Source organism: Mastigoproctus giganteus, chromosome 7 (assembly GCF_048544385.1).
Source record: "Mastigoproctus giganteus isolate SK-2022 chromosome 7, ASM4854438v1, whole genome shotgun sequence".
NCBI classification, from domain to species: domain Eukaryota; kingdom Metazoa; phylum Arthropoda; class Arachnida; order Uropygi; family Thelyphonidae; genus Mastigoproctus; species Mastigoproctus giganteus.
This window is the reverse complement of record NC_143581.1, coordinates 75,250,491-75,270,012: the sequence shown is the minus strand read 5'-3', so window position 1 is coordinate 75,270,012 and position 19,522 is coordinate 75,250,491. Positions and strand designations below refer to the sequence as shown.

At 37.0% G+C, this 19,522-nt stretch overlaps 1 protein-coding gene across 1 annotated transcript in view; it reads left to right on the top strand.

Moving 5' to 3' along the window:
* LOC150083004 (glycine receptor subunit alphaZ1-like) overlaps positions 1-19,522 on the top strand; it is a 115,149-nt gene that overhangs the window by 62,337 nt on the left and 33,290 nt on the right. Inside the window, exons 4-5 of the mRNA XM_090378349.1 lie at positions 8,697-8,764; positions 17,239-17,465. Coding sequence (XP_090234475.1) covers positions 8,697-8,764; positions 17,239-17,465 — 295 coding nt within the window. The remainder of the gene's footprint in view (positions 1-8,696; positions 8,765-17,238; positions 17,466-19,522) is intronic.

The following is a 19,522-nucleotide window of genomic DNA, read 5'->3' as shown; positions in this document are numbered from 1 at the left end:
ATTTACAAAGCTTTAAAAATAGGAATGAAGAGAAGATCCTAAAAATTTGTTTATGTTTTTTATATGAATGAAGATTTCAGTGAAGGGGAAACACATTTCACCATAATAATGTAAAAACCCACAGATTCCAGTATTATCAATATTGGTACTATTGCAGATGCAATAAGATCGAGTTACTACCCATTTATAATAGATTGCACTGCAAATTGTTTTTTTTTGTTTTATGATTGTGATCTCCAGAAATTCAATTAGAAATTAGGTGGCCTGGTCAGAGACAAACATAGGGTAATGTCGAGTGCTTCAGTGTCCTGCCCCGATTAAACAGCATGTTGTCCCAATTAAGCTAATAAAACCTTGGCTATTTTCTCAATTAGATTCTGCTCTTTAAGATTTTTCCCAAATAAACTGCTGCCCAGATTAATCGGTTGCCCAAATAACTGGAATCCATTGTATTTGCAAATCAAGAGATTATATGCTACCCATGAGGGTATGTTTTTAAACAAAAATTATTATAACCATTCTATGTGACTATACTTCCCATAGAGAACTGGTCAGGTTTTTCCTAATCAGTTATAACCATTAAGTTTGCCTCAATTAGAGGACTGACTCACAGGAGCAACTTCCTTCGAGTAAATAAAGCTTTGGCATAAACTTGAAAATACTGGAATATTTTGTGCTCATGACCTGTATGAAATATTAATGTAACAGAATTCACTTGTTTCAGATCTCCATAAATGGTAAAGTAATAACAGTAGGTGCTTCCACTCCTCTAGAACCCCCACAAAAGCAGAGTCTGAGGCAGAGAGACAGTGAGAGAGAGAGAGAGAGAGAGAGAGAGATGAAAATATTTTTAAGTTTAGCGTTGATTGACCCATGTCCAGTTATAATTTGTGAAACAACTCAGGTGAGGCATTTTTCTGTGGAATTATTTAGAAATGTAACATTTGGTATAATCTGCTTTGATACCAACCTTTTTTGTGCAGCCTGTCCATCTGCCTTGCCATCTTCCAACCAAAAGTTGTAAACAAAATGGCAGCTCTGACTTTGGGTCAGCTGAAGTATTTATGGTGATACCATCAAATTTCAATTGGCATATCATTTCTAATATTGAAACACAGACCTCTATAAATTTGATAGAGTTTTAGAGGAAGATGGAGCCAGAAATTCCTGAAGAACAGCATTAGCGAATACTAAATGTTCTTGTTTATACTCTGGAAAAATCACCAGGTCAGAGGAGTTTAAAATAAATTATCAATACAAACATTAATCCTATTTAGCAGTCACAGGCTTGAACCCTGGTCCATGCAAAGACTGCGTGCTGCTGAACTCTCGCTCCTGACCACTCGGTGATTAGGCCTCTTATTCAGGCAAAGTATAAAGCTAGTAGAAAACATCCTTGTAATGATCTTAGTTTCCTTTGAAAAGGTAATAGGTTGGCTCTTGAAAATCAGGCCACTGCTGCATAAGAATACAATTGAAAGGATAACTGTCTTGTTCAAGATATTCATGTTCTGATGATGATTGAGCACCCAATCTTGTCTAAATATTCTTGTGAGTTTTGACGATTGAGACTTAATCTTTTCATTTAGGTATGTTATATGTGGATAAAATGTTAGACAAGTATTTAATATCAAGCCAAGAAACAAAGTGGTGGCTACCATCGGGAAGTAGCTCGATGGTAGCCACCACTTTGATTTATTTTCCAGTTTGACACTGATTCCAATAGAAGAATAGTTCCAAATCATTGGCATGCGCTAATGAGCAGTACTTATCAAACTTATTTCATAGCCAGTGATTAAGCACTAAATTCCATAATAAGCAGTCCCATTATTGATCCTTGAGGCTTCCATTAGACACAGAATGTGAAACGGTATTATGTTTTGTTATGACTAATCATTCTGTCAGATTAAATCATAATAATATTAAAGAGCTGCAAAGAGCATTTAGCAAGCATAAGCCACTTGAGAGTGTTTTCTCACCAAAGTGAGTTAAAATTGCACTCTAAGTCAACGAAAATTGCTAAAGAATACTTTTAACTGGTAGAATTAACGAGACATATAAGCTCTAAGTGCCTTTACCAGGTTTAAATGCAAACTGATTTTGCTATAAAACTGTTATTCTGAAGTATGGAAGCAATTTAAAAGATTTCCAAAATCTTTCCAAGATCTGATGAGTACAACGAGCAGCTGTACAGAGAAATAGAGTGGGCCAGTAAATTAGATTGTCTTATAGTGGGAGATTTCAATTCCCAGATATAGACTGGAACTTGTGTGTTGGTCACTCACATAGAAGCAACTTTTGTGGATTTATTCAATGATTGTTTTCTACAGCAGCATGTTCAAGAGGCAACCAGAGGGTGTAATACTCTTGATCTGATTATCAGCAGTGAATCTTCATGCATTAATAATCTCCAGATAAAGGAACCACTAGGTGGCAGTGATCAGTGTACTGATGTGGGATTTACTTAAGGGAAAATTGCTACAATGAATAAAAGGATGGCTCAGTGGGAGAAGACAGAGAGTGGTAATCAATGGACACTGCTCTTCATGGACTAATATTATTAGTGGAGTGCCCATGGGTTGTTTTCTGTATTTATCAATGATATTGATGAAGGTATATCAGGGTTAATGTCTAAGTTTGCAGATGATACAAAGTTTGGCAGGGGTTATTAATAACAGTAGACTACTGCAACGGGATCTGGAAAAGTTGAGCAGTTGGGCTGAGAGGCGGCAACTGAAGTTTAACCTCGACAAATGTAAAGTCAATGGTATACAGGAATTTTACTAGCAGGGATAAGAGGTTATTGTCCCCTTTTATAAGGCAATAGTCAAGCCACACCTTTTGTAATGCATACGGGTCTGGAGGCCTAATTTTAGGAAGGATGCAGAACTGCCATAATGAGTACAGAGAAGGGAACAAGATTGGCAAATGGAACAAAGGGTTGCTGTTACCAAGAAAGGCTTAAGTTCTGCAAATTGCAGCATCTGGAGACTAGGCACCTGCGAAGTGATCTTATTGAGGTGTATAAAGACTTGAATGGTTTGAGCAAACTCAATGCTGATGGGATTTTTCTTCTTGCTCAGATTACTTACATGAGGAGACATAAATTCAAATTGAGGAAAGACAATTTTTGAATACATGTGTGGAAATTTGCCTTTAGCCAGCAGGTGGTTGATAGTTGGAACAAACATCCGTGTGTTGTATTGGAGGTCAACAACTTAAATAAGTTCAAGGCAGACCTAGACAAACATTTGGATTGAATGGATGGGTGAAATGGGAAGGTTTTTTTTTTTTTTTTTTTTTTTTTTGGCTGATGTTATATAAGCTTGCTTTTTTGCATCATATACCTCTACTAATGCTAAGATTTGTCAACAAACGATTAGCCAGTAAAATCTTGGTTAGATGTAGATTTACTAAGTTTCAGGACTATTTTTAATAGTGCTGACTATGTGCTACTTGTAGGCATTTGTTAAACAATAACAACTTCCAAAACAACAGATTTAAGTTTGTTCCAGTAATCGTCTGCTGGATAAAGGCAAATTTCTGCACATCTATTCTTCAACTGTGATTCCTCAATTTGAATTTATGCCTCCTAAGTTGCCTAATCTGAGCAAGAGGAAGAATCCCATTAGCATTCAGCTTGCTCAAAGCATTTAAGGCCTTGTACACCTCAATCAGATCATCCTCACAGGTGCCTAATCTCCAGACGCTGCAATTTGCAGATTTTACACCTTTTTTTTGTAACGGCAACCATTTGTTCCATTCATCAATCTTGTTGCCCTTCTCTGTACTTGTTCCAGCAAAAAATGAGACCTCCAGACCTGTATGCAGTACTCAAGGTGTGGCTTGACCATTGCCTTACACGAGAGGATAATTACCTCCTTATCCCTGCTAGTAAAATTCCTGTATATTATTGACAAGACCCCACAAGCTGCTCTGGCAGCCTATCTGCACTGCTCAGAAAACTTTATATCTGATTGCACATAGCCCCAGGTCTTTTTTCATTCTTCTCTACCCTGAGTGTAGTACCACACAGTTGGTATGTTACTCTGGGGTTACTGCTACCCATATGCAGTACTTTGCATTTGTAAATGTTAAACTTCTGTTGCCACCTCTTGGCTCATCTGCCCAACTTTTCTAGATCCTGTTGAAGTAGCGTACTGTCACTACCAACCAACCCAACCAGCCTTTGTACCATCTGCAAACTTGGACATTAAGCCTGATATACCTTCATCAATATCATTGATAAATACAGGCACTCCCTGGCTTACATAATACTTGACTTACGGAAATTCGACTTATTTATAAGTTTTTGACGGCCAGTGCAAACTTAAAAAAATCATGGAAACATATTTTGCATCACATACGAATAAATGGAGGTATCGTGAAAATATCGTAATGTGGACCCAATAAAACATTGTATTTTTTTTGGTAATTTGTTCCAGGACCTCAGAAGTTGAAATTTTCACTATATAACTAAGTTATTTAAGTTATTTAGCTCTCTAAAAGGTCATTTTTATAATGGAAATTGCAATACACTTTTATCATTACCATATGTTCTGTTATAAGACTCAATTTTGAATCCCTTTGTGATATTTTTCTAAAACACATTTCTGGAAGACACTACCATAAAATAATTAAAAACAATTTGCACTTTCCGGTTTATTGGGCTTTTCTGTTAGTGCAATCTATTATAAATGGGTAGTAAACTCGATCTTATTGCATTTGTGATAATACCGATAACTGGAATTCTGTGGGCTTTTACGTTATGGTATTATGATGAAAGTAGTTCCCCTTCACTGAAATCTTCAATCATATAAAAAACAAATAAATTTTCTGAATCTTCTCTTCATTCCTATTTACTTATTACAATGATAAAGGGAAAGGGACCAATGAACATTACATATGCTTGCAGTGCTAGGAAACGAAACAAAATTGATTTAGAAATGAAGACGATTAATTAAGAAGTACAAAGCTGGCCAAAGTTTGTCATCTATTGCACAGAATTATATCTTGCTGCTTCAACAGTGAATACTATTTTAAGGGACAGTGTGAGTATAAAAGAACATGTTAAAGGATCAACACATTTAAGATCAACAGTGATCACAAAACAGCTTTCAGGTGCTACATTGAAGATGGAAAAGCTATTAATAATATGGATGGAAAATCAGATTCAGAAGCAAGTGCCCCTGAATCCAATGGCCATTCAAGCAAAAGCAAGAAGTATTTATAAAGATATTAAGGATAAGTACGGCAAACCCCAAGCCAAATTCGTGGCAAGAAATGGGTGGTTTAATAGGTTCAAGCATTGCACTGGTTTCCAAAACATTAAAGTATGGTGAAGTCGCCAGTGCCGATTCTGCAACTGCGAAGAAATTTTGTGATGTATTGGAAAAAACCCCTTCTAAATCTTCACAGCCCTCAACTTCTGCAGTGATGTGCTTATCAGCTGGAGAGTTAATTCTGGCAGTGATGCTTGAAAGGTAAAACTTGCTGACGTTATGCCTGTCTCCTCTCTCTTTTTGTAATTTTATAATTTTGAAATTTTTGTAATTTTGTACACATTTTAATTTTTCGTACGCATGAGATAAAAAAATTGAATAAATAATTCTATTTGCATGTTCATCGAACATTTCTTTTTTGCTTCAATCAAATTCAGCGTGCATAGTTGCAAGTGCTGCATAAGCATTTAGGGAAATTCTGATTTACGTAGAGTTCTGCGGAACGCAACCTTTACGTAAGTCAAGGAGTGGATGTATATAAATCAACAATGGGCCCAACACCAAACCCTGGGGGACTCCACTAATAACCTTAGTTCACAAAGAGCAGTGTCCATTAATTACCACTCTCTGTCTTCTCCCATTCAGCCATTCTTTTATCCATAGCAGTAACTTGCCCTTAATGCCATACTGCTCCAATTTGTACAGCAGTCTTCCATGTGCAACAGTATCAAGAGCTTTCCTGAAATGCTGGTTGTTGCGTACTGGTTATGGAATGGGGCTGCTTCTTGTGATATGCACTTGGACCGTTGCTTGTAATACCAAACACCATCAGTTCTGATTAGTACGCTGACATCCTGGGAAAGTGCTCACACTTTGGCAGTTCTATGGAAATGCCTGCATCCCATAATAGCTAGCAGTGTAAAAACAACCTGGTTTGAAGAAAACAAACTCAAGCAACCTACATGGTCAATCAAAAATCCAGATAATTCTGATAGAACACATTTCACATGAACTGTAACTACAGATCATAAGAAAGACATCCTTCTTCTATAGCTGAACTGGAGACTGCACTGAAGGAGGAATGGACACAGATTCCTATTGTCTGCCATGAAGAAATCATTGAAAGTGTTCCATGACAAATCAGTGATGTCGGTGAGACTGCCTTCACTGGTAGTACAAGGAACTTTTTTTTTTTTTTTAAACATCATGACCAAATTAGTCGGTAATGGGTGCATGGAATTGTTTAATTTCTTGGAGACTCAGGTGTTCTATTCCATCAAACAGCAGACCAGTCAGAGAATGCACAGTTTACTTTTATAGTCCCTGCCATGCTGAACACATTCACTACTGAATCCAATTCTTAAATCTAGTTTGATAAAATTCAACAGACTACTGATGTGTTCCAGTTTTGAATGTCCTTTGATTTCACCTGTCACTAAAATAGTCATGAATATTGTCCTTCTCCAAATTAAACATGTGGAAGTCAGAAGATGTACAGTTGATGTTCACATAACTTTCTGGGCCATTTTGGCAAAAGACATGAGGATGAGTTTTAGTGTGGTGTAGACAGAGCCGGCGAAAGAGTTTCATGTGCCCTAGGCGAGACTTAAAATTTGCACCCCAGTTGTATTCTGTACCATCCATCCGCCTATCTACCCATCACCCTACCTACCAACAAGTTACCTATTCCCATCTATTCATCTATCTATCCAATCATCTATAATATTATTCTGCTTGCTATATATTATTGTGATTTATTGTATGATGTGATAATAACAATACAGTGCATGAATACGACATGGAACATTATCACAAAATAAACTTTTATCTTTCTCTATTCCTCCTCTTCCACCCTCTCTTCTCCTGGTCATCAAATTCATTGGCACAGAAGGAGTTACAGTGTTCTATTTACTATGCTGAAAGAAATTGCTAATAGGGATCAGCACAAAGGACTTAAATTTTTTAAAAGAAATTTAATAAGAATATGGGCTTGGCACACCCAGGGTCCTGAGCTGGATATAATCATTCTTCTTTTTCTTGGTGACTCCCTTCTACTTCTCTCTCTCTCTCTCTCTCTCTCTCTCTCTCTCTCTCTATCGGGGTAATTCACAACATTTTTTTTTGGCTGGTGCAGCATAAGCCTCAGGCTTCCTTGCACCATATGGCTAATAATAATAATAAAAAGACAACTGGTGAATTTTACTTACTGTAATTATTTCCCTCAAAAATTTACTTTCCTTGCCTTTGCCTCTGCAAACACTTTCACAAGTTTCTTTAAATCCATATCATACACCATTTGTTCTTCAATAGAAATTGTAGCTAGCCCACAGAGTCAGTCTGCACTCATAAGTTTTGATGAGTTTCTAAGTTTAGAAAAACTCCTCTCACCATTGTGATGGTAACTGGCAGAGTTAGAAGAATTCTAAGAGCAATTTCAATATTAGGCACAGAGTATTCCAATTTATTGGATGAAATTAATTCAATAACATCTTTTGGAGAACTCCCTGCTGTAATTTTTCCCATGCAAGCTTTCAACTTGTCTGTCAAAAAAAATTGCATTTTGTTGGAATACCTAGGTTTGCCTAATGGACAGGCCGGCCCTGGGTGTTAGTACAATGGCATCGCTGTCTTATTTTCAGTTTCTGTAATCTTAACTTTCTTTAGTGTTGACATGCAGCATTTACTGCTGATTTTTTTGGCTACATCTGCAAGAAATCAATAAAAACAATATGGCTATCCTAAAAGGATGTTACCATAATCTTGTGGACAAATCAATCTGATTTGATTTGTTCACAAGCTTCTTACACTTCTCTTTCTAGGAGAGGGTGGGATGCACCTATTCCCACCTCTCTTGCTCAGTCTGGGTCATGCAGATATGTTTACTTTTCATTTCATTCCACCGACTTTGAAAGAAGCTTTTTTCTTGGTCTTCGGCTGTTGCAAGTTATTAGTGCACACCTGCATCCTTTTTAACTTAGTACCTTCTGTTAAGTGATGGATAATTCACTCAGTACACTCTCTCCAAAAACCTTATCATTAATGAATATAAGCACTGCTCTGCGAGGCTGCTGCATTTTAGAAAAATATGCTTGGCTAAATTTGCAATTTCACGTCATATATAGATAAGAACAATAATAACTTTAATTACGAGATAATATAACAAAGCATCTGTAAAGAGTAATCCCCTTTGTCAAAATCTGCATTTGATAGCATTCACACATAGAAAGTGTAATGTACAGACATGTCATACCGATGCATGGAGTACAAAATATCATTAACAGGAACGATTGTTCAAAATGATCAGCTTTCATTGTGAAGTAGACCTGATCTGTACAATGAAAGGTTCTGGTTAGATCTCACATAATAAGAATGAAGTATATATTATTAAATGTAAAAGTATTTTAAATTATATATTTATGTACATACCATCTTCATTATGATTGTATACATTTCAGTTATTAAACGATTTTTCAGGAGGACCAGTGCATGTTTATATATCTCTAGATATCATGGATCTTATCGATATCAACGAGGAAAAAATGGTAAATTGTGATTATATAACATTTGTTGGAATTATAGTAGTTATGATGTTTTACAGTATTTTTAAATATTTTGTCTATCTAGGGTCAAAATACTGCGTAGCATGTTCTAGTAAAAATGTTGCCACAACGGAAGCTTTCATGAAGCTAAATTTAACATCATGTTATTTAGATTTTTTGCATTTGATAGTTCACAAAAAACCATTATATCAAAATGACCGTCTTTTATGTGAACTTTGAAAGTTCACAGAAAACCCCCTGATGTTCAGTCAGCTTAGTAGTCATTTGAATATTATGTGGATGCTGTATGCATATGGGTGTTTTTTATTATTATATGCACGCTGGACATAATTTACAGTAAACATAGCAGTACATAGCATCTCTCTCTCTCTCTCTCTCTCTCTCTCTCTCTCTCTGTGCCATTCCAAATGACAGAGTTCCATATTTACACAAAAATGTCAGACATCTAAACATCAGATTGACATGTCAGACTGCTGTTTGAGTTATGCATGCTTTTTATTTCAGTTTGATCCACAGAAAGAAATCCATTGGCTTTAGTGCTAATTTAAATTTCTGCATGCGATGTTGCCAATTTTATGTTAGGTTGGTTGCTTCTTTGTTATTTAAATTGCGACGAGGCAGCTCAGACCATGTGATGTCTGTAAACTATGCATATCCTGTGATCGACTTTTCTGTTTTATGAATAACAAATTAAATTTTTGGGAGGGGTAATTTCCTCCCTAGATTAGCATTAGCATTAGCATTAGTAGAGGCATATGATATAAGAAAGCACACTTATACAGTATCAGACCCAAAAAAAAAAAAAAAAGTCTTCCCATTTTACCCACCCAGATAAATGCAGAGAGGCTGCCAGGACCACTCATGGGGTTTTTGTCAGTGATATATAGGAATTTTGCTAGAAGGGATAAGGAGATGATTAGGAGATGGTCAGGCCACATCTTGAGCAGGTCTGGAGGCATCATTTTAGGAAAGATGTAGAGCTGCTGGAATGAGTATAGAGGCAGGCAGCAACAAGATGGCGAGGGGAACAAAAGGGCACTGTTACCAAGAAGGCTTCGGTTCTGCAAATTGTAGCATATGGAAAGTGAGAGGTGATCTCATTGAGGTGTTTATAGCTTTGAATGGATTGAGAAAGTCAGTGCTGATGGGGTTCTTCCTCTTGCTCAAACTATGCACACAAGGGGGTATAAGTTTAAAGTGAGGAAGGAGAATAGATGTGCACAAGTTTGCGCCTTTAGCCAGCAGTTAACTGATTGCTGGAACAAACATCCATCTGTCTTTGTGGAAGTTGAAAGCTTAAATAAATTTAAAGAACTAGACAACCTATTAGAGGGAATGGATAGGTGAAATGGGAAGGGGCGTTTTTTTTTTTTTTTGGCTGATCCTATATGAGTTTGCTTTCTTGCATCATATGCTGCTACTAATGCAAAGAATAGCTTTCTTTAATTATATAGTAACTGAAACCAATTAGTATCTGAAAAAAAAAAAAAAATGGCTTGACACTTTTGCAGATACTGATTCAAACTCATTTTATTTTTATTTTTTAATTTTTTATTTTACAGCAACCAAGTGAGACTAGTACTACCTGGACTAAAGCTCTTATGCACTTTATACCTGTTAAGTTATATGTACTCTGTACCTTAACAGGTATAAAGTGCATAAGAGGTCACAACCTTCATATTTATATACTGTACCAAAAGCCAGTAATACAATAGTCTGTTACAGTATCTTAACCTAATATTTGAGCTTTATACTCTTATTTCTTGATTATTATCATTATCATTTTTTATTATTTATTATCATGTTTATTTATTATCATTTTTTTATTATTTATTATCATTTATTATCATTTTTTTAATTATTTATTATCATTTATTATCATGTTTATTTATTATAATTTTTTAAATTTTTAACGTATTCTTTGTTATTTAACATAGTACATTGTGTTTTACGGAGATATTAAATAGGTTTAGTAGCGTACATTAGCTTCTTATTTTGAATTTAACCAGCGATTTTTGGAAGTTACAACTCCTGGTGTTGGCGCCATATTGTAGTCGATAAGAAATAGCATAGCTTAACGCAGTGTTTCTCAATCTTTTTACTCTCGTGGCACATTTTCCAAAGAAGAAAAATTTCGCGGCACACCTATGTAGTCATAGAAGAAGAAATTTCTAAATTTCGCGGCACACTAATGTGACGTGGCACACCCTTTGAGAAACACTGGCTTAACGTATATATATCTCGAACTGATAGTGGTATAAAGTAAAACTAGATAGTGTAATACGGAGCACTGTATTTGTTAGCTTAATATAGTATTATCAATTAATCAGAAATATTATTAATCTTATTAAATTTCATTGTTAATTAAATTGTATTTAAACGGAAATCATGACCCAGACTAGAGCTACAAAGCAAAGATCACAGACTAGTGAGAGTGCTGTGGCTCGGGGGAGAAACGAAGGGGACGTTTCTCCAATGCATCACAGTCTCAAAAAATGTACAAAATGTGAAATGTTTTCCAAACTTTCTAAAACAACATGATCTAGCCAAGGAGGGATGCCTTTGTGTGTGTGTGTGTGTGCTAGGTGTCTGGAGTGTCAAGAAATTAGGCGACACCTCAGCGTTCTGATGGGCTTCTATGAGAGCTTGAGGTGTAGGGTAAATGCCCTAAAAGAAATTAATATGAGGGGCCAATCAGGCTCTCAGCTGTCCAGCTCAACGACAGCGCTCACTCCTGTGCATCAGACAACTCAGAGGCAATCTCCAAGGTAGAATGCGCTGATCCCAAAGGAACTACTTATTGTTGGTGACTCTATTATCAGGTTGAGAGAGAATTTACTATGTAAGAAGGATAGATGGAACATAGCCAGGATATGTCTGCCAGGAGCAAAAGTTGATGACGTTGTAGAGCAGATATCATCTTTTCAGGACACAAAAGGTGATGATATGTGCCTCCGTAGTCAGGTAGGCAGGAGCAGCAGTGCGTAGTACACATTTCTTGATTAAACCGGGGGTTCGAGCCCGTGACCACCAAATACAGAGGATGCGGAAAGGTCAGGGAGTGACCACCGCATATCCCCAGAGCAATATGGCCTTAGTTGCTAATGCTCCTAAAAACCAAATAACAACAACAACAAAAAAAAGTGATATTGTTGTACACTTTGGAACTAATGACATTAAGAGTAAGAGATCTGCAGATTTACTCAACAAGTACAGGTCAATGTTGAAAAAAAGTCGCGAGTTAGGGTTGAATGTGCAAGCATCTGCAATTCTGCCCAGACACGATAGGAGGGAGTATATGATGAGAGCCTTGTCAATATATTCGGCCCTGGAGAGATTGTGCAAGGCTCAAGGGGTAGAATTTTTTTCAGCCTGGTCTGTACTTGTTAACAGGAGAGACTGCTTCTACAGGGATGGGATACACTTAAATAGAAAGGGTGCAAGAATTTTTGCTGATGCTATCGAGGCAGTGTTAGGTGAGTCGGAAAACTGCTAGCGTGGGGAGATACACAGACTAAAAGGTTAACAGTGGCCGCAGGCAAAGGCAAAAGTGATTCTTGCACTGCTTCTATTAGAATGGGCAGCATACTGGAAAACCAAGTTAATGGAGATTTCCAGGACTGCTGGGAGTCATAGTGGAACAAGTAAATGCATGGTATGTGTTAGGGTGGCTAGGAGCAGGAACAGGTGCATGTATACTTGCATGTACACCAATGCTAGGAGTATAGTTAATAAATTTGATGAGCTTGAAGTGCTAGTCAAGACATCAAAGGCATATATTGTTGGGATATCAGAGACGTGGTGTCACACACACACACACATAGGCAGTGCAGAGTTGGAATTTAGGGAGTACAATGTGTATAGAAAGGATAGACAGGAAAGGAAGGGGTGGAGGGGTTATGCTGTTAGTTAAGAAACACATAAAATCTAAAGAAGTGCTTCCAATTGATGCTGATGGACAATGCAGTGTTGAGTCTGTTTGGTGTGAAATAAGTGCTGGGAAAGGAAAAATGAGAGTAGGTGTATGTTATAGGCCTAATGAATCTGATGAATACAATGAGCAATTGTGCAGAGAGATAGAGTGGGCCAGTAAATCAGAATGTCTTATAATTGGGAGATTTTAACTTTTTAGATATTGACTGGAACTTGTGGTTTGGTCACTCGCACATGCAAGACTTTTGTGGATTTATTGGATTACTGTTTTCTACAGCAACATGTTTGAGAGGCAACCAGAGGGAGTAATACTCTTGATCTGATTATCAGTAGTGATTCTTTGTACATTAAGAATCTGCAGATAAAGGAACCACTGGGCAACAGTGATCACAATGTATTGATGTGGGAATTATTTAAAGATGTAACTACCATCAAGTCTAAAGGGAAGGACTTTTGCTTTCGCAAAGGTAACTACAGAGGACTCAGACAGTTTTTAAATTCTGTACAGCAGGATCAACTGATGTTACCAACAGTGAATTCTAAATGGGAAGTCTTCAGGGACGTAATTTTGGAGGCTACTAGGCTTTTCATTCCAACTAAGAAATACTGTTCAAATACTGCTCATTAGGCCTAAATGGATGTCAGATGAATTAATAAGGCTAGTGGCAGAGAAGAAGAATGTTATGGGTTGCATATAAAGTATCAGGCGACACAGAAGCCTGTGGCAGGTATAAAGTAGTCTGTAATCAAGTCACAAAGGAGGTTAGGCAGGCGAAGGCAGATTATGAGAAATCTTTGGCAAAGGATGCAAAGAAAAACAGCAAGGAGTTCTTTACTTATGTAAACTCTAGAAGGAAAGGGATGAATCAGATTGGACCACTTAACATAGATGGGTCGATTATTGATGATCATGCTCAGGTGGCTGATAAACTGAATGAGTTTTTTGCATCTACATTCACACATGAGGAGTTATTCAATGAGGGGAGTGTCAGAAGTTTATCAAATGCTAACAGGGAGCTAAGTTATTTTGTAATAACTGAAAGCATAGTGGAGGAGAATTGTTGAAGTTAAACATAAGGAAGGCACATGGGGTGGACGGGATCTATCCAGTTATATTAAAGGAGGCAGCAAAGGAAGTAAAGGAAGTTTGTTTTCTCACTTGTGGTTACTACTAAATTTGATCCAACAGTAACACCTTTTTGAAAATTGGAAAGATCACCTGTCTTCCCTATAGTTAGGTTGACAAAGAAGTCTCAGGAAAGTGAGACTTCTGAGTCAACCTAAAAAGTCTCAGGAAACTGTATTTATTTGATACCAAGGAACAGTGATCATACCATGTGACAACTTCATTTGAATTTACATATTTGCATACGTTTGATTATCTGCTGATGCCAGTTGCAAAACATTTCTAATTTTTTGACCAGTGAGTGTATTTTGGCGGTTAGTTATAAGTTCGATTGCTTGTGGTGAATTTGCCTGTTTGTTGGACGAAAACCCAAATTTGAGGGAGAAGAAACTATGCAACCCTCGACTGAGACTAACTCAGCCATGTGAAAAAAGCCCATAAGAATTCCTTGCATCATTGACATTATTTGAACCTGGTTTCACCTGGTTTCACTTGGTTTGAAAAGGACAGTGTTTATATGCACTATATTAGCCACAAGGGTGGGCTGTTATATTGTTACATTAACACTCATTTGCACTGCTATATGGGAAACCTCACTTGATTACATACTAATGAGTTGGCATTTATTCACTTTTTGAAACAAGGCCCTATAGTGGGATGCAAAGGATTTTTATTTATTGGAAAATGAAGTGTCCTAACATTTTGTAGGCACCTTATATAATCAAAATTGGTACTATACCTCAAATGCATATTTAATATTTGCAACTCTTCATTGCAGTCACTGATTAATAATAGATAAAAGCTTAAATGAATATTAATTTACCAGAAATAAAAATTAAAATAAATTGGATTCAGGTATCATTGCTAAAGGATGCTCAGTGAAAAACTGAAGGGCAGCACTCCCTCGCAAATAAATTTGCAATTCTTCAACATGTATTGGAACATATGAACTTTGGGAAACAGTTATTCATTGCAGAGGTCACATGGCAACACTTATTTTGAAAGAGCTGTAAGAGGACACCAGACTTAAGGATTTGGCAATTACAAGCAGGGTGAGACAAAAAAAACACAACTTCCTTCTAAAGAGGTGTCATAATAAAATGCTATCTTGTAAATATCTCTCTCTCTCTCTCTCTCTCTCTCTCTCTCTCTCTCTCTCAAATTACCACCTCAGAAATGCACCCAACAAAACATGGTGCATAGAGTGGAAATGATCTTTATAATAGTGAAATTGCAAATCATACAATATAGTTCATGCATCAGATAAATGTAGGATCTATGTGTATATTGCAAATGACAGAAGTGGTTTGAATGAAAAAAAAAAGTGTAGATACTGTTGGTTCCTGCAGTGAACTTTGTTGAAGTTGGGATTGTTATGTTGAGAATATATAAATGTGGCTATAAATATTTAGTATTCTAATGGTCTGTTGCTATCGTTTGAGGATTTTCATATCATGTAAATTTTAAATATACTGGTTTATTCTCACATGAACTTTTGTTGAGAGCTTACACACAGCATCTGAATCTTTTCAAATTGAATTGAGAGAGAGAGAGAGAGAGAGAGAGAGAGAGAGAGTGTGTGTGTGTGTCATGGTGTTTGTACATTTTGGAATGCTCATGCAGAAGCATCACTTTTTTTTTTTTTTTTTAACATGGTATTTATTTCATATAAGAAAAATTTAGGTGGGCCATGAGACATTTTGTCATTTGGTGAGGTGTAAGTATGACGTCTATTCTGTATGGTATTTATAATTAAACATTAAACATGCGGTGCCTTTTGTGCATGGCATCCTGAGGCAGGTAACAGTGGCTCTATCTATTCACTCAGAAGTCAGGGTTACCAAAATATGGGCTCTGTGAAATAATGACTGTGCCATAGTATAGATGGTTAGCTTGCATTAGGTTAGATTATTCTAATAATTGTTCAAAGAAAACAAAAGGGTTTCTTTTTTTTATATGGAAACATTAATGTGAGTTTGCAATGCTACTGGTGCCATCTCTTAATAATATTTTGCTATTACAATTTCTTTCAATGTAAAAACATTTTCTCCATTTCCAGTCATCCACTGTTCAATGACTTTTCTCTCATACTTTAGGCACATTTGCTTGTTATGGGCTGTCAGTGGGGTTCTTGGTCTGACATCAGCTTCGATAGTCGAACTGTGCTAGTGTCTGACCCATGTCTCAAATGTTCACGTGTATTGTGTTGTATGATCAGTTGCTCTACTGTGACATGTCTGTTTGCTAAACAGCATGTTGGATCCTCCTCTCATCCCTTTAGTCAATAATGTGATCTGCTCAGGACCTCTAGGTGGTGGCTGTTTCATCAGGGATACTCACACTTTCTGATCACCCCCCCCCCAAATGATCATCTTTTGTTGAACTTGGTTAGGTCACATCTTCAGCTCACTCCTCTTGCAGGACACCGGTCTGCTGAATTTTGTAGTGCTAGGACCTACCCTTATATACAGGCAGTAAGTTTGTTTCAGAGCCAGTGGCTGATGCCCCACATAAACATGGTTGGGAGTATTCTTAATGCAGAACTATCTCAGTATAAATCATCCATTGTAAAATTCATTAAATTGTATTAAAAAAATTCAAAAACATTTTAATTACTGTATTGCAGAGAAAAACAATAATTAGCTCAAGTCACTCATTTTGCTTCCCATTCTATATTAAATGCAATCGAGAGAGAGAGAGAGAGAGAGAGAGAGAGAGAGAGAGAGAGAGAGAGAGAGAGAGAGAGAGAGAGAGAGAGAGAGAGAGAGAGAGAGAGAGAGAGAGAGAGAGAGAGAGCAAAATGTGTGACCTTGAGCTGCCTTTTGATTTTGTACTATAGGTTCAGGTTTTGAAACATGCCAGTGTTAAACTGAAGTTGTGCATGTGTCCATCTTTAATGTGCAGATAATTAATATATTATTTAACTTTCTGACTCAGATTTAATTTTGCTGTCCTTAACTTTTACAGACAAGTAGTAGCAATTAAATTATCATTATTTCCTGTTGTTTATTACTTTCTCTCTCTCCATATAATCAATGTTATCTAATGATTCAGTCTGACTTAACTAAAGCATATATCATTTTGTAAAACCCTTGTTTTCCTGTTGAAAGCTGATCTTATTTTAAAAAAATTGCTTTGCTGTTTATAAAAGCTGGTAGGTGTACTTGCAGCATACCAGTAATGCAGTTTGTCATTTGTTTTAAATTATTTAGTTTAAGTTTTTTTTTTATTTTTTTTCTTTGTAATTAATTCCCTTTTAGTGTTATCATTTTATTGTTTTGTCTTTGTTAACATTTGGCATTTCAGCTGTGACAAAAATGATTGTTCACTTTTATTTCTTTGAAGCAATAAAGATTATGTATTATTATGGCCTTGTTTTTTTTTTTTTTTTTTGTAGGATTTTAGCCTTCAGATGTACATAGGAGAATATTGGCAGGATCCACGGGTCAATATAAGTATGTTTAGTGGAAATACATCAGTTTTGTTTCCTCAGAATCTAAGGCCTCATCTTTGGAAACCCGACCTTATATTTGACAATGCAAAATCAGGAGAACTGTTCATGTTGTCCATTCCAAACACTGGGATACGAATCACGCCTGATGGATATTTTCATAGGTCTTCAAGGTGAGTTTTCTTTTTTTATTTGGTACTTTGAGTGGCAAACCCACTATATTAGAAGTTTTGCCGCTTGTCACTTGTTTGGAGAGGTCGGTTCAAGTCCTGTCGCAAACTGAAAGGAATATCTGAAGGCTTCCTTGATTAGAGACTGTAGGCGGCCGATCTTAGACAGAGGAAATAGAATTTTCCTTATGAATTATTCCAAGCACAACATGCAAATCGGCCTGTACACACTTGTACAAACATAATAGATAACAACCAAAATATGGTCTAAGTCGCTGATATGCCTAAAACCTTACAACAACAACAGGTTTATAGGGAATCATTCTTTCTGATTGGTAAATACCGTTTATCCTCATGGGTTGCACAGTTGGTATAATTTCCATCCTCCTCACACCAGGTAGGAAATACCTGTGTTTGAATCCTGTCAATGACACAAGGAATTTTTAATGGCCTTTTTCGCAATGTGGCTGAGTTAATCAGTCTCAGGCGAGGGTAGTAAATTTTCCATCTGGGAAACAAACTTTGCATCAAGTAAATATGCAGACTGACCATCAAATACACACAGTTTACAAACATTTTATACAGACTCCCCATATCCTCACTTGTCTCAGCAGTAGTTCTGAACTACTGCTGAGACAAGTGAGGTTCTTGATAGGAGGTGGGGGGGGTGGGAGTAGTAGTGCAGCCAGTGAGATGCACACAGTTCGTGATTGAAGAGATCTGCAAATTCAAATCCAGGAAAGGAGGAGCCCTTCTTTCTACCCTTTTATTCAGTATTAACGCCTTCACCTAGGTCCTTGAACTCTAGGATTGGCACTGACAGTAACCTAGCAAGGCAAAAATGATGTTTTTGTGCTGTCGCATCTGAAAATTTTTGAGGCCATTTTCTTTTTCTTATTATTATTATTTAATTTTTACAACATTGCTTCTCTTAAACAGATTGCAATGGCAACTGTCTCTAGGCGATGCTCCACCATGGGGAGGAGCATCTCTGAGAAACATTTTATTTAGTAATGAAGTTTTAAATAAATATATATGTATATATTTATTTAAAATTGAAATTTTAATAATATTGAAACCACGGTGAATTATTAGTATTTAAACCTGAAGATAAGCACCTTGTTCAAGCCTTGTAACATACATGCCCCACTGAGTATAAGCCATTCTGCAAGTCCAGGTAGTCCTATTTCATTTTCCTTTCAGTATGTGTAGACAGTGAGATGCACACAGTCCATGATTGAAAAGATCTGCAAATCCAGGAAAGGCCTTCTTTCTAGCCTTATTCAGCATTTGTGTGTGTGTGGGTGTGGGTGGGTGGGTGGGTGGGGTGGGTGGGTGTGCACATACACACAGATTGATAATTCTCTGGGTTTGAGTCATCATTATTTCATCATTAGTAAGCAGTACTAATGATGGAATAAAAACTTTTGTTTCTTCTCACTCTCAGAGGGGGTTAGAAACTGAATCTCTGGATATGACTAAATTTTTAGGTAGTAACCCTAAGAGTGACTCCACATCAGGCAGCCTGTTTGACCTCATCCCACAGCTATTCATGGGATTCATCCAGGAGGAAACTGGAGTGTAAAAGTATTCAGCAAACCATTCCTGTACTCATGTGGCCTGGTGGCACAGGACATTCACCATCAGGGAACAGAAGGAACACAAATGTGTGTGTGGGCATGGTCAGAAACAATAAAGCAACAAATCTCCACCATCTGACTTTCTTGCACATGCATTACAGGCTATAAAGAAAAACACGTAACTGCCACCAGCCTGCACTGACTGTAACATGCATTGGGTTCCATCGCATGTTTTTGCCATCACTACACACTTACCCCTCGGTCAACGTGATTCAAGGAAAGGTGATTTAACTGACTACCATACCTTCTACCAGTTGTCTGCTGTTGAACCAAGGGGTTCATTGCATCAGATGAGAAATAGATATGTGTGTGATGTTCAGTCAGGAGGGAAGTTGAGTCAGCCACCTGCACCTATACTCCATCCAATGGACATGTCAAATAGCCCTGCTAGAAAGTTCTCTGGACTACCTCAGAAGCCTA